The following is a 25,335-nucleotide window of genomic DNA, read 5'->3' as shown; positions in this document are numbered from 1 at the left end:
GCAGTACCAACAACGGGCAATATTTTATTTCAAACCAACATGAAAACAAACGTTTAAAGAGACACTACGAACACATTTACATCTAGGTTAATCGTTTCTGTAGCTTGCGCCTCGCAGTGAATCCTTTACATTTATCTTCATGTAGTCTTCTCTTTATTGTCCACTTGGATATCAGTACACCTCCTGAAGAGTGTTGTTCACTTGGTTCGCCCTTGAAAAGAGGTTTCTCTGCACCATGGAAATTATTCTGTGATTAGACCTACTGTGAGGTCTTTTTCTCTTATTAAGTTCACCAGTGCTCAGGTTCCTCAGGATGTACCTAACTGTAGATTTTGCTCCTCCTGATACTGTAGCATTTTTCGGATGGATTTTTTCACAGCTTAAGGATGACTTATTTCACCTGCATGGAGAGCTCCGCATATTTTCGGTTCACAGCCAAATCTTCCAAATGCAAGGACTACACCTCAAATCAACTCCAGGCCTTTCATCAGCTTAAAAGAAAATGACGTAATGAAGGAACTGTTCACACCTGCCCATGAAATAGCCTTTGAGTAAGCAGGTCGATTACTTTTGATCCCATTAAAAAGAGGGTGGCACATGTTAAGGAGCTGAAACTGCTAAACCCTTCATCCAGTTTGAATGGGGATATCATATTCAAATGAAAGCTGAGAGTCTACACATTATGTCTATGTCTATTATATAACTATGACTGGAATATGTTTAAGTGAACAGGTTAAAAAACAAAAAAACAACTTGTGTCCGTGTCAAAACCTATATCCACCTAAGTGTATATCGTTAGGGTTTCATAATAAGGGGTAAATCTGCATAAAAATCATTGTTTGAAATAAAAGTCCAGAATGTATTCTGCTATAAAGTTCTGGTTTACATTTGTATCTCTGTTTGATGTACTCACAGTCTCATACTTGCAAATCTTAGCTTCAGTTTAAAACAAGTTAATTCACTGATAAGTGCAAGCACCTTCATCATATACAATGAACCCATTAGCAGTGCAATTTTTTTTTCCAGTGTTCAGACAGTAGTGTCACTCTGGGTTTAGCGAAGCATTAGCTTGTTTTTTCCCTTCAGTGAGTGTGAACTGAAACACTGATGCGTGACAACAACAGGAGTGTCTCTGCTTCTTTGAACGCTATTTTTAAATGCTAAATATTGTTTCAGCAGCAGAAATGAGCCGCACAGGAAGAGACTGTTGTTCACAATCTGCAAGACGTTATGGAGGTCAGAGCCTTCTGCATCAAGCTCAGTGAGTATTTTTTTTATTCCCGCATTAAAACTAAAATATAAGGAATCTGTTTAAGATAGTATCATTGTTAAACTACTGTGTTGTTTAAAAGTTTCATGTTGAGGAACCATAACAAACTGCCAAACAGCAAATACATTTATCAGTAGGTTTACAAGTTTAGCCCTTTTTATCTTTTCAGTAATGAGTGTGATGATCCCATTTTGTGCACATGATCAGAGAGTTGGTAAGTACTGGCTAGTTAAACTGACATTAACATTTATCAGTTATATCAGTTTGAGATATTTTATTTTACCCTGTGCTCCCACATTTCAGTTATTGAAAAATAAAACTAATGTGAACCTTTTATTTTGTCTCAGATGCAGTTTTTCTTCGTGTTGTTCCAAACAGATCACAGTTCTTTGAATATGAGTCAGTAACTTTTTACTGTGAGGGCGTCTCTCATTATAATATTGTACATAAGCTGAGAGGGAAAATGAAATTATGCAGCTACACTAATGAGAAAACAGCAGCAGCATCGTCCTGCTTTATAAAAAATGTTTATACAGACGACAGTGGAGAGTTCATATGTGAGACTGGAGGAGGGGAGAAAAGCAACATTATCAACATCACTGTTACTGGTAAGTTTCCATTTAGTAAGCAATATGCTGTAATAATCAAACACATCATTGAATAGATTTATACATGTTGGTTTTCAGCTGGTCCTGTGATCCTGGAGAGTCCTGCTGTTCCTGTGATGGAGGGAGAAGCTGTGACTCTGAGCTGCAGGAACAAGACAACTTCCTCCAACTTCACAGCTGATTTCTACAAAGATGGAATCCTCATCAGGAAGAGCTCCACAGGATACATGACCATCGGCAGAGTTTTAAATTTTCATGAAGGACATTACAAATGCAGCATTTCAGGAGCTGGAGAGTCACCAGTGAGCTGGCTGAATGTCACAGGTGAGACACTGAGGAAGTCAACACTTTCCCCCCTTTTTTAATGCCAGGAGTATTAAAGCTGCATCACTAAACACACTCTTTCATTGCAAAATAATTCACTGTATTTTTCTCATTCACACAATTTTCTTTTCACATCAGACACCAAAAACCACCAAAAACACCCCAATTCTGTCATGGATAGTAAACATCAAACAGGCTAACAACATGATTACATCCCCCTCTGACTTGTGGATTATGAAAATATATAAAATAACCAGAGTTAATATCGTAAAGAGAAGGAAAAGCTAAAAAATAAAAAAGAAAGAAAGAAAGATCTAGAAACAACATTTTTATTCAAGTCCATAAACATATTTCTTTAGTTGGCCAATTGTTGAGCATTTTAACAGTTTGACAGTCTGTGGGGGCAATAGAGGAACTGCAGGTTCTGGCAATTGTTGAGGCCTTTGCCTGTATGAAATGTAGATATTAATGAATTAAGTAATTAACCAAGGTGAACACATCTAATTAATTTTCATCTATGCTGGCAATCACACAGAAACTGAGACAGACCCCTCCTCAGAGCCTGGATGTCATATTTACCTCATCGTACGGACCGTGTTCACCATCACGATGGTGGCTCTTCTACTGCTGCTCGTGGGACTTCTTCACTGTGGGAAAATCAGAGCAACTAATTGTTAACCCAGATGTAAATGTAACTGTCATGATACTGGAAACTGTGCAACATGTCTGTGAAGGTTCTCAGTCATCCAGGTCATCGTAGTCTAAGGAGCTTGCAAAGAAAAGCGTCTGGACTTCTTTAAGTTGCTTGAAGACGTTTCACCTCTCATCTGAGAAGCTTCTTCAGTTCTAAGGTCAAATGGTGGAGAGTCCCAGATATAAACCTAGTGGGAGTTTCCCCCCACAGAGGGACAAAAGGACCCCCTGATGATCCTCTAATCGCCTGAGCCAAGGTGTGAAACTGGGTGTGGAACCCACAGCATATGTGTAGCACAAATAAACAATAGTTTTAAAAAATAGTCATTTTGGAAAAAATGCCTGTAAAATCCCACCATAATGCTGATAAACATCTCTGAAGGACCCACAACACTGTGGGTCCTTCAGTGATGTTCAAATACATCACAAGACTGTGATGTATTTGAAGGAAAAAAACATTGTAAATATCTGCAAACACCTGCAAATTCCACCACTTTCTATTGCATGTGTGGTTGTAGGTGACCTGCAACTTAATTGCATTGAAATATTTCAATGCAATATAAGTGTTCTTTTTTTATTATAATCTATTTCTTACATATTTCCTGTTGTGGTGAGCATGATATGTGTTGTAAGTATTATTATTAAATAATCACAGACTGCAAAGCTATTCATCTCTTAAATTTCCTGCTATTTGTCTCCTGTAAAAAATCACTATCCGTAGGACAGTAAACGTTTGAAAAGAAGTAAACATGTTTAAAAATGTCCACTGCAAGTAAACATTTAAGACTGCTCCGTGCTCTGAAGTATTGGTTTGCATTTGTACCTCTGTTTCATGAATTCACATCACCACAAAAAGTTGTGTTGTTATTCTTGTCTTCAGTTTAAAATGAGTGTATTCACTGGTAACCACAAAGAGCTTCATTGCAGGTGTGTAGCTATATTCAGTTTTTTTTTCATGTATTGTATGTATGTATTGCATGTATTGAGCCCTTTTAAGGACATTTCTTATCACTGCTATGCAGATGATATTCAGTTATATATGTCCTTTAAGCCTCAAGATGTTTCCAAACTACAGATTTTCCATATGTGGACTCCATTAGAGGTTGGATGACTTTCTTGAAGTCCTTGTTTGTTCTCCTAACTTTTTTTTTTTTTTTTTTTTTTTTTTGCCTAGGGCTATGGAAAAACCAGTTGCTACATTTGCCAAATCTTCTATCAGGAACCTTGGTGTAACGTCTGACTCAGCTCTGACTTTGGATCTTTGTGCTAAATCTCTGGTCCACTCCTGTTTTTATCACTTGAGAAATATTGCCAAGCTGAGTTCCATTGTATCAGCTGCATTGTATTGGAAATTGTCATACACGCATTTGTCTCATCTCGTCTGGATTATTGTAATTCTTTGTTTACTTGTTTATGTAAAACCTCTTTGCAGCATCTGCAAGTTGTTCAGAACACTGCAGCAAAGCTTCTGCCCAAGTCTTCTAAGTACTCCCATGCCTTATCACTCTGACATTCAGGGCCCTGCATGGAAACAGCACCAACATATATCAGTGATCTTTTCCATCCTTACATCCCCAGCAGGATGTTAGATACATTTACATGCTATGACACATGAATGAACTTTATAGAGTTTGTGAGTTGTAATCACCCCAAAACTCTAAATAAAATCTGTACAAAATGACACTGCCAAAATGCAAAAGTGGAATTAACACCTTTTCCACCAGAGACAATAATAAATGTGTTTCTTTTCAAAGATATTCATTCTCGTTTGGAAACAGTTTTTTATTTTTGTTCTCTCCTTCCAATGTATGTTACAGAGAGCTGACCGAAGACATAATCACATCTGAGTGAGAGTGAAAACAACAAAAACTTATCATGTATTGCTTTTGTAATTAAGCAACATATTGTCAGTTGGGTTTGATACATGTATATAAATTGTTATAGCTTGTGTGTGTTCATTTAGATACAGCTGACAGGCAGACCCAAATGCTCTTAAACTTGTTCCATCTGATTGGTCTTTTTAAAAGTGTATGAATGTTGCTACAGGAAATAACTGCCACACCTTTACCATTCACTGCGGTCTTTTTGTGGTGAGCAGTGGAAAAAAAAACTCAATTTCTTTGCATGAGCATGTCTCTAACTGAAGTGTGGTCTAGTACCCAGGCATAGTAAGCGGTGTCTTGTTTCATGCTACAGCAACATCAACAGCAACATCTGTTCAGTACAGCCAAAGAAAATGACATGGCTTTCTATATTTGCTATGTCAAACTGTGAAAGCACAAGTCATAATCTGAATGTTGTTGACACTGTGAGAAAAATGTAGAAAAGGCAACAAGAGATTCTCAGCTCTTAAACCTTTCTCAAAGTTAGAGAGGGACCATAATAACAGTCATCCCTCATTCATTCAGCAATGTGGCTGCTGATCTTATCATTAAGAACAAACCTTTTCAGTCTTTCTGTTGCCACACATGATAATGGCCTGTCTCACAGTGGGCTTCGTTTTGTGGCTTTCAAGAAAAACATATTATTTCAATAAGGAGAGATCACTTAGAAGAATAGAACATGATTTGTTGAAATAGAGAAATTTATGCATTTGCCAATTAGACTCTGATGACTCACGGTAGAAGGTGGTGGCATTTGTCATTCTGGATTCATGTTTTGAGTTTGACACGGAGAAGTGGTTAGCATAATAATTTGGTGTTTCATCTGCCTGTGACTAAACTACGAAGTCAGGTCAGAGATGACTTTGTCCTCTTACGCTTAGAACTCTCTTCAGATGTCTCTCACTTATGTAATATCTTAATAGTTCAGGCCAAGCGCAAAATGAAAATCTATGAATCCCACCAATGGATGTGCGTCTTCCATCACTATGATTGCTTCCAACATCTCAGCGCTGACCTGAAACTGCATGGACTAAAATTAAACTGTTTTTTCTTTCTCCAATATCCCTTGTGGGGCTCCATACTACCCCATAAATGTAGTTATAATGTCTGAACCTAAACAAACCACAGAAAGGTTGACGGGGAAAATGGACATTTTTAAAAAAGGGCTTAAAGTAGGAGGTCCTGTCCTTCTACAATAACCAAACATTTTTTTTAATAAAATAAACTTTTCTAACATGTACAAAGGAATTTGCAACTTCTAAATGATGGAGAAATGTTGTAATTCTCGGTATTTGCATTTTGTTCTCTTAAAATCCTGATCATATCCAGGAGTTGATCAGTGTTTCTCACTAAACATGATTCTAACCTGAACTGCATCTGGAACGCATGTTGTTCAGCTAAAGTCCTGCTGTTCCTGTGATGAATAAGCCAGCAACATTTTAGCATGTGAGGGAACAGAAGCAACATTATGAATTTCATTGTCACTGGTACATCTGCAGAAGGAAAGCAATATTCTGAGATAAAGTTGACATGTATTTAACTCTTTCCTGCAGAAACATGATGTTTTCCTCCAACATGGCAGCTGATTTTTGTGATCGTTGCTTTGGTGCTGGTAGTGGTGATGGTGGGAATTCTTAACTGTGGAAAAATCAGAGCAACAATAACTAACTCGTCCTTACGCAAACATAAATGTCATGATATATAAAAAACAATGCAACCAGCGATGAGAGATAGACCACATCTTGCCTGTTGATATTGATGCATGTCTATTAAGAAACTCTGTGGGTAGTTTGTGAACAAACTTCACCTCCGACTTAGTTTGCACTGAAATGTTTTTTATGTTTTTCTCATCAGTACTGTAAAACAAGAAGAAGATGAACTATAAAATGGATACAAATAGAACTGAAAGCAGCATCAGGCTGTTTTTGTGTCAGGTGACCTACCACAACAGCAGCTCTGCTTCTCTGAAAACTATTTAGATTCATTTCAAATATGCCAAATAGTCAGTCTGCAGCAAGACATCATGGAGGTCAGAGAACTCTGCTTTAGACTGTGTGAGTATTGCCTCAGTTTATACATTAAAACTAAACTATTAACTTTAACAAAGTCTCATAAAGCTGTTAAAATGTGATGTGAACCTTTTCGTGAGACTTCGTGAGAGAAGTAACGATAAATAACATTTTAGCAAAAAGAGTCAACAAAGATGAAAAGTCACACATTTTATTATCTATTGTGTTTTCTTTTGTCTCAGTGACTCAGTGAAAGTGACTGTCATCATCCTCCTGTGTACACATGATCAGAAAGTTGGTGAGTACCATCTGTTTGCTTATTACTAGGGATGGGTATCGTTTAGGTTTTTTCCGATACCGGTGCCAAATCGGTACTTTTGAAACGGTGCCGGTGCTCAAACCGGTGCTTAAAGAATGGAGAACACAAAATTGGTACAAAAACCTCTCATGTTCAGCTGTTTTTTGTAAAAAGATAACAATGTTAGCCTTTTCTGCAGCTATGGGGCATATATGGTATCACTCTTGGCTGGAAGCAGTGCTTAAACAATAGAAAAAACACAAACTTTATCCAAAAACCTCTCATGTTTAACTGTTTTCCACTTTTTCTTTGGTCATTTTAGCCTTTTTGGCCAGGGTGAAGGGAGTATCTGCCATCAAACAAGAAGACAGCTGCATGTAGCTATGATGATGTTTGCTAGTTCACCTTACATGCATTAATGTAATAACGTGGTTAGCCTACTCAACGTAAATTACACACGAACAACATTAAGCTACTCACGCAGAGAAGAACGGCTGCTGCTGCCATCATCATCCGTCATCATTTCTGCTACACTGGCAGGGCTACGGGCCAGGACTCTCCTCTTCGTGTTTTTGGGGGATGTTGCATAACAGGCAACCCACCCACAGTAGATTTGCTCGGTGTTACGTCTCGCAGCAAGCTATCAAATACGGTGCATTTCTCGGCTTTTAAAAAAACAAACGCTATGCGTCGCCAGGTGTTTCATCGGATTTGAGGTGTTACCTCCTTTGACAGTATTACAGTATCAGCTTAAAGCACTTGTTGCAGGCTGCTGAGTTTGCATCTTTTGCTATGAAGTACAGCCAGACTTTTGACCGCTTCGCCTTGGTCATTTTTAATCTGTAGCTCTGCTCTAAAAGAACGTACGTACCTGGCCCCGCCTACTATCCTCGGAAACGTAAAATGATTGGCTAGAAGTGTATCACAGCTCAGGAAAAAAAAGCACCGAAATAAAGCACCGAAATGTGCGCTGCTTTTTGGTCTGGTTACTACCGTTTATGTCAGAACCGGTGCCATCATGGCACCGGACACCGGTACCCATCCCTACTTATTACTATAAGCTTTATTTATCATTTTGTGTTTGAAAGGGGTAATCATCACAAAGCTTGTGATGCACATTTTATTGGCTATCATGGCTATTTTACTGTGAGGAGATCTCTCGTGGACACGTGTTATATAAGATGAAAGAGGAAGTAGAGCAATGCAACACAACCAGTAAGAAAACAACAGCAACAACAACAGGTTCACAGTGCACCATTCATTATCTTTATGCAAGTGACAGTGGAGAATATCTGTGTGTTACAGCAGGAGGGAATAGAAGCAACACTATCTACATCACTGTCACTGGTATGAGTGAATGAAGGCTGTAATATTTCGTCAAAAACAAAAACAAGTTCAACATTTAAAATTTTAAGTCACTTGTTGTGTAGATGGTTCTGTGATCCTGGAGAGTCCTGCTGTTCCTGTGATGGAGGGAGAAGCTGTGACTCTTCGCTGCATGAACAAGATGACTTTATCCAACTTCACAGCTGATTTCTTCAAAAATGGGCATCACATAGGGAGCAGCTCAACAGGAAACTTGGCCATCCACGAAGTTTATAAGACAGATGAAGGATTTTACAAGTGCAACATTTCAGGAGGCGGTGAATCCCTAGTGAGCTGGCTGGCTGTCTCTCTGCCATATCTCACTTTTTTTCTTCTGTTTTCGAGTGGATTTTGGTCAATCACTGCTGATTCATGCATCAATCATAAACACGTTTATATTTTCTATTTTTTCGCACTCCTGTTTGTGTGATTAAATACAGTGATTCACTGCACTGCACTAGTCACATATTTTTTCTGAAAAAACTCAAAGCAAATCCACCATAATAACAACTGTGGCAGAGTGCAGGGGGTGACTATTAGGCTACGTTCACACTGCAAGTCTTAATGCTCAATTCCGATTTTTGATCAAATTCAATTTTTTTGTCTGCTTGGTCACACTATAAATAAAATGTGACAGCAAACGCGCTCTAGTGTGAATCCTCAAAGTGGCCAGCATGCGCAAAAGCAGACGTCACACACAACGCGCTCTGTTCAGACCCAGACCAAACAGTATTGTTTGACTGATGGCCCTTAATATAAAGACTTGTTTTGGACTTTACGTTTCCCAATTTTGCTTTAAGTTGTTTTGTTATTTACATATGGCCTAATAATTATCCTTATTGCGGTTTTAGAGAGGAGCGGTGCTTCAAAGGATAGTTGCAGATTTCTGTCAGAATCTGCAGATTATACAGCACAAATAAAATGTTCACGTTTCTCCAACGTTGTGTTCCCAACAGTTTTACTGACATCTACACGGGATGGACAAGGAAGCTTTCGCGATGTCTTCTCGGGCGCTGATAATTGGCGTCTGTTTTGTGTCAGTGACGTAAAAGACGGATTTAATGAGACATGACCGTTCAAACAGCAGTCGCTTTCTAAAACATCGGATATGTATCGGATTCAGTACCACATACGAAAGTGACCCAGATCGGATATGAAAATATCGGATTTGTGCCATTCACACTGTCATACCATGATCGGATATGGGTGGCATAGGGTCAAAAAAAAAATCGGATTTGATGCGCTTTCGCCTGCAGTGTGAACGTAGCCTTAGCGATGGGATTTCCCGCTCTTTTTAGAGAACTGGCTCTTTCGGCTCCGAACTGGCTCTTCAAGTTGTTTTCTTGCTTTAATTAATTTATTATGAACAACAATATAAGATTATGCACAAAAGGAATTACTAATGTAAAAAACGCATGGTTTTATTTATATATGTTTATATATAAATATATGCGGTGGCCCCTAGAGACAAAGCACATAACAGTCCAAAAACTGTCAGCTGCGAAAAGCTAAGGGAGAAATAACTACAATTAGTTGGGGTGTATGTATACTTTTGACTCTGTGTGAATTAGAAAATATAAAAAAAATATTTTTAAACTTCTGTGCCCACTAACTGTTCTTAAAAGTCTTTAATGATGTATGTTGTATAACCATTTCACTCTGGAAAAAGAAGTGTGTGCTCTTTATTAAAAATTGTGTATGTTTGTGTCCTGTTTGTTTGTATATGTGTCTTTCTGGCTGCTGTTCCAACCAAATTTCCCCTTGTGGGACGATTAAAGGATTATTTTATTCTATGCTATTTATTTGTGTTGCTCCAGCCAATCTTGAACAATATATGTGAAAGCTGCTCCTTTTGCAATGATCCAGGGTGAGGGGTTGGTCGTCTATGCTCAGAGCAGCCAATACAGGTATACCAAGTTTAAATGAGCCAATAAGTGGATGCCCTACACCTGGAGGACATGAGACAAAGAGACAGAAAAACCAGTTACATGTAATATTGTTCCATTGTTTATTTTTGTTATTTCGAGTCCTAAATTGATGAAATTCCAGTCCTTGTCCTATAGTTTCCAAAGGTCATCAAAGCAGAGAAGCTATAACTACTGTCTATTATGTAATGTTCTCCTGTAGGGATTCCTGTTGAGATTGCTTTATATTGATGGTTTATTTTGATGATGTTATGAACTGTTGATGATGGCAGTAGTCTTCAAAATTTTACGTTGAGAAGACTTATTCTGTAATTGTTCAACAATTTGTGAATGCAGTTGTTTTAACTCATGGAAATTGAATCCAGCACATAAAGCAAACAACTCCTTCTGCACTCATGACTACTAGAATCATGAATCATGCAAATGAGAATGAGAAAGTGCTCCCTCTACACGCTGCCTGCAAGATTATGCCTCATTTGAATTAACACCTGTTTTTTCTTTGCAGTACATTTGAATCCTGTCAAAGGTAATGGACTGGTAGCCTCAAGCACAGCAAGTCATATAGAAATGAGTCAGTATAATGAAATAGGGCTTACTGTTTTTTCAGACTTCATTAACAGTTTACTTTGTTGTAAAGTCTGAACTAATTCAACTCTGAGTTGGTGTTTATTTACTGCATGTTTGAATTTCTATTATTTATTATTTGCCACATAAAGGGTCCATGGTCATTAGAATGGGCCCTAGAGCAAGATTGTATTTTCTCCATGCACAGGAGAAGTTGAGATTTTATTTTTTTTTGCCTGATATGTTCACAGTAACTGAGTCAGAGAACACTCTGCTGCAAACAACTCAGACAGTCCTGCTGCTGTGGTGGTGAGCACAATCAAGCCAGAAGCTTCAAAGGACATTTGCAGTGAACAGCAATCACTCAGTTTGGACGCCTGAGATTAACAACAACGAGACGACAGACGAGGTACTTGTTCTTTATTATAATCCATATTATGCAGAAAAGTTTCCATTCTATGTCATTGTTTGTAGAAAATTGAAAATCTGCAGTTACACTTTCATTGCTTCTTATTAAACACTTTAAAGAGAAAAAATACATTGCAGCTCTCTGTTAGTAAAAAGTTTGATGATCATGAATAGTATTTATACCTTGATTAGTTTAATGGCCATATAATGTATTAAAATTATTGATATTGCATTGGAAACCAAATAAATGATACCCAGACAATTTAAATACACTATAAAAGCTGTGGAAAAAACACACACACGCTGTTATGTGTGTCCAAAATGTACTGTAATATTTTGGCCATGCTGAACTTAAACTCAGCAGCCTTCTACTAAGACTGAATTATGATATGCATTAAGGCCCCAAAAGGTCCAGAATGACAACAAGTAAAAGGTGATATAACAGCAGCACACTATGATCAAAACAGATGTCCCTGAAAGTCAATAAGAAATGGAAAATGATTGTTACCTGTGCTAAGAAATGATCACTGTTAGAGCTACAATTGGAAAATAGGATAAAAGAATATCCCAATTTGACACCCAAAATTAAAATCAACCAAAAAAACTTTAACTGCTGATGATATTGCAGTTTTTATTAAGATTAAATACTTATTTGTGACTTCAAATTGCATAATTCATAAAACACGATGGCAGGGCAGGTTATAGTCCAGAAATTAAGTCTGATTTGAATAAACATCTTTGGTAATAAATGTTCTACAAATGTAACCGATTGGATTTCTAATCTGTGAACTAGTGGGTGCAATTCCAGCATTTTTTTTAAATGAGACTGTCACGGCTGGGGCAACAGTCTTGTGGTGTGTGGGAAAAGGACTCGAATGCAGGCAGTTAGTGAGATGCGAGGGAGATTTATTATAAATGAAAGAACACAAAGTGGGGATGGCAAGAACAGAACTTAGGATAATCTAAACTGGGAGAAACTAAACTATTGAACGTAAAACACGAAGGGGAACAGCAGGGAGAGCGCACAGTGGATTCACAAAGAGGTTCGCAGACAGTTTCCAGGAGACGAACACAGACGGTCCAGTAACCAGCACACCAATTCACACAACATAAATACACCCAGAGGGACATCACACACAGGTGGGACACAGCTGGACCTGATTAACCTGATGAGACAAAGGAAACACCAGGGACCAACAGAGGGAGCACCAAACCAAAATCCCAGAACCAGAAAATCCCAAAACACAAATCATCCCAAAACTAGAACACGAGTCCACAAATAATAATAATAATATTAATAATAATAATAATAATAATAATAATAATAATAATAATAATAATAATAATAATAATAATAAATACACCAAACCCAAAATCCCTGAGTCAATGGACTCAGGACCATGGCAGAGACAGAGAGATGAACTACCTAGTGATGAGCAATACCACTGATTTCCTTTTAGATCCGATACCACCACCCTTTCTCTCTCTGTACCTGGAGAGTGCTTGTAATGTAAAAGGACTCAACGAGGAACGTTTGTCTCGCCCTAGCAGCACCTGTTCCTCTCCTCCTTCATTTTGCGTCATCATAAACTCATCATTAGATTCTCTGTTATATTTTACTTTTGTCAGACGAGGCTTGTGGTCTTGCCACATGTGTCACAAAACACATCTTGGCTGCTTGTGGAGCTGTGGAGCAGTGAGGCCAGCCACAAAATTTCCTGTGTTTACTGCATTCAATTACAAAATTCACAACTGTGCCTCTATTAAAGGTAGAAAGGTAGAAACCTGGGACTCCTAGTGTTAAATCCTGGTAGCTGTTCAACATAAAAAAGTACTTTGCACCAGCAGAAACTCTTATTAAATGTGGTCTGTAGTGACAGAGCTTCAGTAATAGCTTCAAGCATAAAGATAAACGTATACACATAACAAGAATAAAATGCATTCTGTTACAAAAGTATAAAATGAATTTTGTCAGTGTACGTAATTTTCTTGTTTGTTTTTTTTATTATTACCATTCATTTATTAAGAAATATTTGTCAACAAATATTTTCTTATGATAGTATATGGTAACGTTAATGTAACTACTAAGAAAATGTGAGATTACATGAATACCCTACCAAGATTAAATGTAACTTAAAAGTATTTCAATTTCTTTTTTCCTTTTTCTACTCTATACCTTCTGTCTCCTTATTTGTCTCTTGAATTCCCTTTTTTCAGCACAACTACAATATACAGGAGATATGGCAGATATATCAGTTAACACCTCATCCACCTCAAGTGTTCTGGATTGCAACAACTCCAATGTTTACAGATACGCAAGCATTACCATCAATACCTTGAGAATCCTCCTCCTCCTCCCTCTCTCCACTATCGTCCTCTACCTGGGCCATAGACAATGGCGGCAGCAGCGCTCTTTTAAAACAGCAAGTCACTCTGACATCTTCACCTACCACATGGCTGCCATGGAGCTGATCTGGATCTTTGGGGGCTTCTTTGTTTTTGGTAGCAATTATATTAATAACTCAGCACTGACAAACCTTGGATTAAATGCTTATTATATGACTTTCTATGGGAGGATCATTTTCCACATTCTCACCTGTGTAGAACGTTACCTGGCTGTTGTTCATCCCATCACCTACATGAGTCTAAGAAACGCCCGTGGGGTCAAGATCAGAAACATCAGCATTGGCTGTGCTTGGCTGCTATGCTTTGGACTGAGCTTTGGAGCTCTAGTTATGCATAATGAACTCTCCATACCATTGTTATGTGTTTTAATTTTATCCATAACAGTCATATCTTTCTGCAGCCTCGCTGTTCTCCGTGTTCTGATTCGTCCAGGGCCAGGGGAAGCAAGTGGAGAAAAGAAACAGGTTGACCAATCAAAGCAAAGAGCCTTCTACACCATCACAGTTATATCATCCGTGCTTTGGTTGTGGTGCATTGGGCTGCTTGTCTCTGTTCCAGTGCACAATATGCCTGTAATAAGCAAGACTGCCAAGTGTTTGGTGGAAATAAGTGTAGAGGGACTTAACCTTCCCAGCTGTTTGGTGTTACCTCTGCTTTATCTACACAGAGCAGGAAAATTCACATGTTGCTTTTCTTTTAGGAAACTATTGATGAATTCTAGTTGAGTATTTATCGTAGTTGTCAGGGCAATTGTTGCAGTGGAACTTTTATGTTTTCATAAAAATACTTTAAAAAAAAGGGACCTGTCTTCACACCTTTCACTGTCATGTAAGCAGAATCTGTTCAGCATAGTTGGTTTGTACTGAGTTTTTCAGATAATTGCAGAGGTTTTGTCATTGTGTGCTTGTAGTTTTGGTTCCTGAATGTAACTGAGCTGCAAGTGAAAAAGAATGAAAATAGTGATTTAAGCAAACTTAAAAGACCGCTATCTTGAATATAAATGCTGTAGTTCCTTTAAAATTGAATGTTCCCGTATGTAATTTCAGTAATGCTTACACTGGTTTTATCATATGGCAGGAACTGATGTGTTTGACTAGTTAGATGACCTGCCAGTGCCAAAATAAATAAAATGCATTAGCCGTAAAACAGCTAACTGTACTAGAATGGTTTATTTGAGGAGTTTCAGTCAGGTTTCAGAGCTCATTGCTTCTCATGGCCTCTGACAGTGGATTTAACTCTGTGCTTGTCCTGCTTGACCTCAGTGCAGTGTTCGAAAAATACTGTTGACCATAATATCCTACTAGAGCGATTAGAGCACGCTGTAGGTATTACAGGTACTGCGCTGCAGTGGTTTGCATCATATCTATCTAACTGACTCTGATTTCTTCATGTAAATGGAAAGTCCTCTTCACACACTAAGGTCCATGCTAGCACCACTTCTGTTTACATTATGCATGCGTCCCTTAGACAGCATCATCAGAAGAAAGACTTCAATTTTATTTATTGCTTTTCAGTTGCACTTATCCAGTGGTTTTATTTCGTATATTTGTAATTGATGGAGTGTAGACTGTTTGCTGGGGTGTTAGGTTGTGTTTTTGAGTGATTGGGCGTTTGTTTTTAGATGGTTGTTAAGATTTAATGGTGGGTTCTTTAAAATTCTGAGAATATTCAAGAAGTTGGTTGTATTTTGGTATAAATAGTTTAGGATGTTGGTGCGTCCATCGTTCTAAACTTAATGTCAATCCTGTAAAGCAGTGAGTGTCAATCAAGATGTGTCAGGTGACATGAGGTAGAGAGAGACTGAAGTCCCCCTTTGCTACTGCTTGTTGTCACAGCTGAGAGGGGGGGGGGGGGGGGGGGGAATCCACCTTTAAGTGATTAAAATGATCGGAGTGCAAATCACAGAAAATGGTTTATTTATAAAATGTATGATTTAATAAAAATAACTTGTATTAAATAGATGGTGATTGACAAACTCCGTTTTAAAAAAGTAAAATATTCCTGTGTACTTCAATTAAAAAGAGATTATGTTAAAATTTTCATGTGAAAATTTGCTAAAGATGAATCTAATGAATAATTGAATGAAACATGAAGTGAATTATATTTAATTCACTGTGTGAATTGTGTATGAATGTGTGCGTGAATGGGTGGCTGACTGGACGTGTAAAGCGCCTTGGGGTCCTTAGGGACTAGTAAAAGCGCTATGCAAATACAGGTCATTTACCATTTACATGCTGTTGAATGTTTAACTATGTTAGAATTTCTGTGTTTAGAATATTGAAGAAAATATAATGAAGTCATTTTAAACTTTAAACTGTGTGTTAGATCATGTAAGTCAGAGAGAGGATGGTAACGTGTGGGTAATTAACCCTTTACAGCCGGTCGGAGTGGGCACGCTCTGTTTTGCGTAACTATTTTTAAATCCCAGTAGCACTGCAACCACGTAAGCTAGCGCAAAAAATTTTTTTGCATATGAAACTGGAGGAGTTGTACTTACATCTGATGCCATCAGCTTGTCCTAGGTCACGGTTTCCTTCCACATTAAGCTTTGCAAAAACTGCATAAAAAGCGCTTGCAGGAACAAAAAGATAATAGTCCAGAAACACGCTTTACCGATCTGATCAGCTGTTCATAACACTTCCTACGTTGGAATAGATGTCAGCGCGAACTTTTGCATTTCCGCCATTACCTGCCCGAAACCGGAAGTGACGTCAGGTTTTTGGGTTACATCATACTTCTACAAAATGCCCAGAGAATGCTGCTTTCCTTCTGGGTGATTATCATCAATAAGTGCATCTATGGATCCAGGTATGCTCATCCTTTCTTCAGCCTCTCTCCACTAAAGGCAAGAACAAAATCAGCATTAGCTCAGAGTAGGTTAAGTAGATAAATATGATACATGTTATTTGATCATTTTTTTGTTATTGATATTATTTGATTTTGCTGCTCTCTTGCAAAATTGTTTTAATCAAATATTGTGCAAAACTATTCTGGAATTAAAGTCTAAATTGTGGACAATCACTTTTTAACCTTTTGTGAAAAGGTAAAAGACTGACTAGTGTCGTGACACCAGTCTCTCTCATCTTTTTTTTATCTTGGTAGAGATCGTATGGGCAGAAATCTGTGCCATCAGAAACGCTCCTGTTTTCTGCCTGGAGACACTGTAATCTGTCTTTGGTGGTTTTTTGGCAGCAACTGTGAAATTCAGCTATCACCTCATTGTTCTGACCCACAACACAAAACTATCCACTACACTACACAAGACAACACACTAACTGTACACTCCAAAAACTCTCTCTCTTTCTTGCTTTTCTGCCTTCTTTCTCTCTCTCTGTCTCGCTCTCCCTCGCCATCACTCCTAAAACGCCCCCCTTTTCCTAAACAACCAAATGTGATGTTCCCATACCATTTTTTCATTGGTCGGCATTGTACATTTTTCCACCAATACAAAGGGGTGTTTTTTGTTTTGTTTTTTTTAGTTTTTGGACATAAGCGGAGAGTGCTTGCTAGTGCTGTCCTTAGACAGCAAACTTGACCAAGCAGAGCAGGCACACTCCGTTTTGCGTAATGTGGATAAATATATTGGGTTTGCTTGCTAACAAGAGGCCTCTGTTTGTAGAAATGCAGCAAAATAATTAAGTATGAATAGTTTGAGGACGGGAAAACATGTGAAACATCATGCGTGTAACTGTGGGGGTAGATAATGCAGGAGAGGAGACGCCAGTGATGTGTCTATATGTGTACACAAGATGATCTTCTGACCTGGCCTTAACCCTTTAGAGCGGGTCGGAGCGGGCACGTTCTGTTTTGCGTAACTATTTTTAAATCCCGGTAGCTCTGCAACCACGTAAGCTAGCACAATAATCTTTTTGCATATGAAACCGGAGGAGTTGTACTTACATCTTATGCCATAAGCTTGTCCTAGGTCACGGTTTCCTTCCACATAAAGCTTTGCAAAAACTGCATAAAAAGCGCTTGCAGGAACAAAAACATAATATTCCAGAAACACGCTTTGCCGATCCGATCAGCTGTTCATAACACTTCCTACGTTGGAATAGACGTCAGCGCGAACTTTTGCATGTCTGCCATGTCCTGCCCGAAACCGGAAGTGACGTCATTTTCACGGAAATGTATTTTTTTTTTACCATCAGGGCCTCAGGACCTATACTGGTGTTTTTAAAAGTTATCTTTGACTTTATGACTTTCTGTGTCGTTTCTGGGATGCTTAGGACTCATATTGCACTGCTGGAAATAGTTTATTTTGATGCACATGCTGCTTTTTTGCAAATTTGCATTATAATATTTATTTTCGTTTTTCCTGCAGTATATAAAAATTGGTGTATTTCAAAAATAAAACTATGAAGACACTCAAAATAAATTTCCTGTGGTGGGAAACTATTTTGTGCAACTTTTTTGTATTTACAGTTTTGAGGGATAAGCCTCTTAAATTTCTCTAACTAGAAATATATGTTAAAAAAGCAAAAACGATTTTCAATTTTTTTGTAGTTTATTGCACTTTTTTGCAATTTATGTAATTACTATGCACTTAATGAATACATATCATTAAAATCTGGGCTATAATGGTTGTATTGATGGATAGCAACTTGAAATGCTCCCAAAAATGGCACTACACCATGTAAAAATATAATATAAGCTCTGGCGGACTTGGTTCTATGGTAGGTCTTAAAGGGTTAAGTAAGAAGCAAGCAGGGAAAAGAAGTAGGGCATTTTGATATCTTCATAGCAGGAGGAGCAGGGAGCCAGGACATATAGCGGTAAGAGACACGACAGTTACACACATACATGGTCATGGGATGGAGCGTATGGATTCAGTGATCACAGTCACATGTGGAGGGTCAGTTCAAAGTGTGTGTGTGTGTATTGTGTGACAAAAGTTATAAATGTACATCACTGAAGGAGCGGCCTTCAGATCTGCAGGAGGCTTCGTGCTGTGCACATCTCCCCATGTGCATGGGTAAATAAAGAAGAACACGGGAAGTGAAGTATGATGTCTCGAGTCATGTGTTTTATACCAGTTCAGAATCAAAAGAATCAGGAGCTACAGAAGGTTGGAACAGTAACTATTTTTTAAATCCCTGTAGAACTGCAACCACATAAGCTAGCGCAATGATTTTTTTGTTTGCATATGAAACTGGAGCAGTTGTACTTCCACACATAGCTTTGCAAAAATTGCACAAAAAGCACTTGCAGCAACAAAAACATAATATTCCAGAAGCACGCTTTGAGGATCTGATCAGCTGTTCAAAACACTTCCTCCACCATTACCTGCCTAAAACCGAAAGCGACCTCATTTTCGCAGCAAAATGTAGTTTTTTTACCTTCGGGGCCTTATAATACTATACTTTTATATAGGATTAGGATAGGATATACTTATACTTCTAGAGTACATGATCACATTCGTACAATATAATATTTATATTGTAAGAGCGTGAAAGGCTTTTTTATAACATGATGAGTATGTATATTTTAATAACGTGATATTATGTTGAATGTGAAAAGTATATTGTACTATCATGAAAAGCATATTGTTCAAACAAAAAGGTTTTCTCATTATAATACAATATAGCTCTTTTTTTCTTTGGCCTGGGTGGCAGCTCTCCCCTTCCATAAAGAATGGAAATGAGATCCCATAAATCTTCTCTATGTACACACAGGTGGCATGACACTGCCTAATTTGAATAAACAGCTGCTTTTAATTATAGGCCCTTTTTAACACTGTCAGATGTAATGAATGAAAACATAGACATTAAAAATCTCTAACACTACTTTTTCCACATTGTTGACAGTTCAAAGTACATGTTACTATATGTCACATTTAAAAACTGAATCTAAACCAGTTTCATCAATTAAACAAACTGCTTGTTAGTTTTGATTTGGGTGAAAATAAGAATTCTATTTTCACTACATAAAGTCTCCACATGGTTAGAAAATGCAGATGTACCTACTACACTGCTCTGTGACCCAAATTGTGAAGTACAATTTGCTGCTGTAATTTACATTAAGTACCACCTAATGATTCATGCAAAAAGCTCACATGGTTCTACTGCTGTGTCAACTGTGAGCACCCTGAACACTAGCAGAAGCATCAGCGCACGTTTAGGGTCAATAGCAGTCAGTCAGTTTGGAGACGTGAACTAGAGGAAACAATTCAACCAAAAGGTGCTCTTTAATATCTTTTATTCTAGTGACTTAATTTTTAAATGCCTTCTTTTTAAAATATATTTAAGCTGTTATGTATCTTTTTAAACTGATGCAACTGGCATAAAAAAGATGAATCTTGAAGATTTTGGGGGATATTAGATGATTCCTTCTGACAGCAGCACAGACAAAGGATGCTCTGCCATAAATTATTCTGTGTTAACTAATTTTTTATAAATGTTGTCCACTGTACAGATGTTTTTGTGTTGTTTTATGTGTGATTAGAGCAGACATCTTGTTAATATTTGTTTGTTGATTAGGTAGATGTAAGAACTTTGACTGGGATTACATAATTATATTATATCATGGATGAGGGACACAGTGTGTTTTGTATTGGAACATACACTACCAGTCAAGTTCGGAGACACATTCTCATTTAATGGTCTTTCTTATTTCACTGAAAGCATGGAAACTATGAATGAAAACATGAATTTATTTCATAATTTTTTTGTTAACTACATAACTCAAAACGTTTTATATTTTATATTCTTAAAGATAACCACCATTTGCTTTGCTTACTGCTTTGCAGACTCTTTCTCTCATTGTCTCTATGAGCTTCACGAGGTAGGCACCTGATTGTCCAACAGCCTTGAAGGAGTTCCCAGAGATGCTGAGCACTTGTTGGGCTTTTTGCCTTCTCTCTGCAGTCCATCTCACCCTTAACCATCTCACTTGGGTTTGGGTCAGGTGACTGTGGAGGCCAGGCCATCTGGTGCAGCACTCCATCACTATACTTAATGGACAAGTAGCCCTTACACACCTCCTCCTCCATGCTTCATGGTGGGAACCATGCATGTAGAAACTATCTGTTCACCTTTTCTGTATCACACTAAAGCACAATGTGTGGAACCACAGATCTCAAATTTGGACTCATCAGACCAAAGCACAGATTTCCACTGGTCTAATGTCCATTCCTGGATTCGTGCAGTCTCCTCTGAACAGTTGTAGAAATGTGTCTGCTACTAGAACACTGTGTTGTTAAATTCCACAAATGAACGCCAACAAGGCACACTTGTGACAGGAAACCATTACAGGGGACTACATAATGAAGCTCACTGAGAGAAGGCCAAGGGTTTGCAGTGCTGTCAACAAAGTGTGGCTCCTTTGAGGAATCTAAAATATAAAACATTTGGTGATATGTTTCTATTTTCCTTTGCTACATAATTCCATATATCTTGCTTTATATATTTGCTATACTAACTGGTCCATGACTGCCTTAAAGTACAGTTGCTTAAAACGATGCATCATAACTGAACTTTCAATCCGTCCCCTTTCTGTCTCTCTAATTGTGTTTTTTTTTCTTTTCAGACCTACAACATACAGGAGATATGTCACTTAACTCCACCTCCAACTATCTTCTGGACTATTTCTGCTCCTACAATTCACCTAAATTCATTCCGTTCTATGCAGTGAGAATCATACTCCTACTCACTGTTTCTGTCCTTGTCTTTTATGTGGGTCACCAAAGATGGCAAAGGCAACACACTTTTAAGACAGCAAGCCACTCTGACATTTTCACCTACCACGTGGCTGCCATGGAGCTAATCTGGGTCTTGGGGTGCTTCCTCATCTATTATGGCACATACACTAATCACTTAATGAGTGAGACTGTAGGATCACATGCTTCTCGCATTACTTATTATGGAGAGATATTTTTCCACATCCTGACCTGTGTAGAGCGTTACCTGGCTGTCATTCACCCCATCACCTACATGAGTTTAAGAAATGCCCGTGGGGTCAGGATCAGAAACATCAGCATTGGTTGTGTTTGGCTGCTGAGCTTAGGAATGACATGTGTTAAAGTTTTATTACCTCCTAATTACAAAACTGTCCTACTGTTCGGCATTTTGGCTCCCTCCATAATAGTCATGTCTTTCTGCAGCCTCTCTGTACTCTTTGTTCTGATTCGCCCAGGGCCAGGGGAAGGAGGTGGGAAAAGGGAGATGGTTGACCAATCAAAGCTGAGAGCTTTCTACACCATCACGGCTATAACCTGCGCTGTGTGGCTATGGGTTGTTGGCTTTCTTGTATCAAATGTTCTCAAGGAGTCACTTCTGCTGAGCAGCACTAGCAAGTGTTCAATGTTGGTGTATATGGTCTGGTTTAACTTGCCCAGCTGTTTGGTGTTACCTCTGTTATATCTTCACAGGGCAGGAAAACTCTCCTGTTGCTGTAATACCAACAAGTGAAGACAAGGATTGAATTTGAGTACACAAGAGAATATAGAGTTACATGATCTAGAAACAAAAAGTATGCTAAAATATTTGGATCTAATTTGATCTAGCGCCAGAATACTATTTTTCTTTTAGTCCTTGAGATTCAAAGTTTACAAAGATGATTATTAAGGGTTTCAGAGCTAATACTATCCTCCATCCATCCATTATTTCCCGCTTATTATTGTCAGGGTCACGGCTGGGCTGCTGCATATCCCAGCTGCCCTGCATGCAAAACAAAATAAATGATTTGTCTTTCAGAAGTACACATGTCACATGACTGTGTACAAACATATTGCCTGCCAGGTAGTAATCATTCATGAGCTTGGAAACTTACAAGCCTGAATTATGACAGCTTTCACTTTACCATTAGCATATTTTCAAAAGCTAGGGCTTTTTCAGGCAGGCTATAGTGCTTTTGGATCCCAAACTTTACAGATAATTATTTACCTGTAGTGACGTCATTTTCTCAGAAAATGTAGTTTTTTCCTATAGAGCATTTACAAAGATAGGTGTTTTTTTTAAATTTATGTTTGAGTTTATGCCTTTCTGTATAGTTCCTGTGATGTTAAGAACTCAAATTAAACTGTTGGAAATAGTTTATTTTGATCCACATGCTATTTCTTTCTTCTTCTTTTTTTCTTTGCAAATTTGCATTAAAATATTTTTTTCCTGCAGTACATAAAAATTGGTGTATTTCAAAAATAAAACTATGAAGACACTCAAAATAAATTTCCTGTGGTTGGAAACTATTTTGTGCAACTTTTTTGCATTTACAGTTTTAAGGGATATACCTCCAAAATTTCTCTAACTAGAAATATGTGTAAAAAACAAAACAAAAATCATTTTCATTCTTTTTGTAGTTTATTGCACTTTTTTGCAATTTATGTAATTACTATGGACTTAATGCATGCATATTATTACAATGTGGGATATAACGGTTGTGTTAATGTATAACACCTCGAAATACTCCCAAAAATGGCTCTGGGAGTCGTGCTTTTTATTTTTCTTTCTCTCACCCTCTTTCTCTCGCATTTTTTTTCTGCTTCACTCCGCACGTGAGCCTTGTGCTTGCGCTGGACAGAGGGGGGAGGGGCAGTAGTTACTAGTGATGGGATTTCCAACTCTTTTTAGAGAACCGGCTCTTTTGGCTCCCAACCGGCTCTTCAGGTTGTTTTGTTGCAAAAAGACTTACTAATATATGTTAAAAAACAAAAAAAAACATGGTTTTATTTATATATTGTGACAAAGAAATCTTAGCAAAGAAGCACTACAGAAAGTTGGAGCTTGTTGTTTGACCCCAAGCTGATAGGGGGAGCTCTTTATTAAAGACACTTGCTGATGCTACACTGTGCTTCGAGCCTCATTAACAGCATAACAGAACTCACTTATGGTACTGCATTCATTCTATAAAACAATAACTGTAAGTGACTTTGAACCGCAGTACAAACATAACAGTCAAGATAACAGTTAAAAGTAGCGTAACCATAAACAATAAAACAACATCTAAACAGTAGCATGTGTCCCAAGGCATGATGGGAGAGAACTAGCTGCTCCCCCAACACGCCACAATATGTTTATATATAAATATATATGGTGGCCCCTAGAGACAAAGCACGTACAAACTCCGAAACGTGTTTTGGAGTTTGTACGTGCTTTGTCTCTAGGGGTCACCGTAAATATACTTTTATTTATTCAGGCCACATAAAATGTAATAAATAAATCATATAATACAAAAACCAACTATTCACATTTCAACTTTTAACTATTTAAATTTTCAGCTTTTTCCTTTTAAACATATTTAAAGTGAAACAACACAAAAGACTTCAAACCACAACACAATTAAATATAAATTAAAATATGAAAACAAAAAGAAGATGCATATTCTCTGTCATATGGGCCTGCATGAATAAACTTTTTGAATCCTTTATCACCCGCAACTGCAAATAGTTGTGGATGATTACTATACCTTTCTAATGTGACGTTGTTGTCCCTGGCTCTCTCTCTCTCTTTTCCTCCCGCTCTGTTCCTGTGCTACAGCGAGTGTAACTACCGCCCCTCCGCATTCTTCCCAGCACAAAGCACAAGGCTCACGTGCGGAGTGAAGCCGAAAAAAGTGCGAGAGAGAGGGTGAGAGAAAGAAGAAAAGAAAACCCCACGGCTCCCAATAAGGTGAAGGTTATTCATGCTGGCCTATATGACAGAGAATGTGCATCTTCTTTTAGTTTTTGATGGCTGAAAATTCCTCCAATTTAATAAAGGAAAAACTGAAGTTCTCTTATGTGCTCCTGACAGGCATGTACCTAAGATAAGGAATGCTCTTGGTCCCCTTTCAACATTTGTGAAATCGTCTATCAGGAATCTAGGGTTAATTTTTGACCCGGCTCTCACTTTGGGTGTTCATGGAACCTAGGGGTAACCTTTAATTCTGCTCTTACCCTGGATGTTCACGTCAAATCTCTGGTTCGGTCCTGCTTTTATCAATTAAGAAACATTTCTAAATTAAGCCCCGTTGTGTCACACACTGAAATAGAGATTGTTATACATGCATTCATTTCATCATGATTGGACTATTGTAATTCACTGTTTACATGTCTAAGCAAAAACTCCCTGGAGCGTTTGCAGATTGTTTAAAACACAGTAGCAAGACTTCTGACCAAATACTCAAAGTACTCACATGTGACACTGTTGCTAATACAGCTGCATTAGCTGCCCATTGAATTCACAGTCCATTTTAAGATTTTGGTTCTGACCTTTCCAGCTCTTCATGGACAAGCACCAGCCTATATCATTAAACCTTTACAGCCCTACGTCCCTAGCAAGTCCCTGAGGTCATGTGATCAGGGCCTTCTTGTTATTCAGCTTACAAGGCTGAGAACTAAGGGTCCTAGACTGTGGAACTCTCTCCCACTGAGCTTAAGATCTGTGGACTCAGTAGTTTCTTTTAAAAGACAACTAAAAACAAAAATGCAGTTTTTAGAATTGCATTTTTATTAACTTTCGTCTGTTTTTGTTTTATACTTTGTTATCTCTATGTGAAGCACTTTGCAATATTTTATCTAGAAGGATGCTATATAAATAAAATTGTACTTACTTACTTGCTGGTTGCTTTTTTTAGAAAAAAAGTCATTAACCCTTTAAAACCGGTCG

The 25,335-nt window shown here is 38.0% G+C and overlaps 2 protein-coding genes across 2 annotated transcripts in view; one reads left to right on the top strand and one right to left on the bottom strand.

Moving 5' to 3' along the window:
- LOC146673690 (butyrophilin subfamily 3 member A2-like) overlaps positions 1–25,335 on the bottom strand; it is a 348,925-nt gene that overhangs the window by 309,525 nt on the left and 14,065 nt on the right. The window lies entirely within an intron of this gene.
- Positions 1,231–21,385, top strand: LOC146673691 (cell adhesion molecule CEACAM20-like). Its single transcript, XM_085400989.1, has 8 exons — positions 1,231–1,261; positions 1,440–1,484; positions 1,618–1,878; positions 1,957–2,202; positions 8,516–8,794; positions 13,565–13,849; positions 13,952–14,079; positions 21,281–21,385. The coding sequence occupies exons 1-8, from the start codon at positions 1,231–1,233 to the stop codon at positions 21,383–21,385; spliced, it is 1,380 nt and encodes a 459-aa protein (XP_085257115.1).

Source organism: Rhamphochromis longiceps, linkage group LG3 (assembly GCF_057381845.1).
Source record: "Rhamphochromis longiceps isolate RC_006_pf linkage group LG3, R_longiceps_female_GT1.1, whole genome shotgun sequence".
Lineage (NCBI taxonomy): Eukaryota > Metazoa > Chordata > Actinopteri > Cichliformes > Cichlidae > Rhamphochromis > Rhamphochromis longiceps.
Note: the sequence above shows the minus strand (reverse complement) of the source record. Positions and strands in the feature narration are given on the sequence as shown.

Bases quoted from the DNA above. Each gene is read 5' to 3' on its own strand.
- LOC146673691 (XM_085400989.1), top strand. From the start codon at position 1,231: ATGGAGGTCAGAGCCTTCTGCATCAAGCTCA. The intron at 1,262-1,439 runs GTGAGTATTTTT...TTATCTTTTCAG, and splicing joins AGCCTTCTGCATCAAGCTCA to TAATGAGTGTGATGATCCCA. The intron at 1,879-1,956 runs GTAAGTTTCCAT...GTTGGTTTTCAG, and splicing joins TATCAACATCACTGTTACTG to CTGGTCCTGTGATCCTGGAG.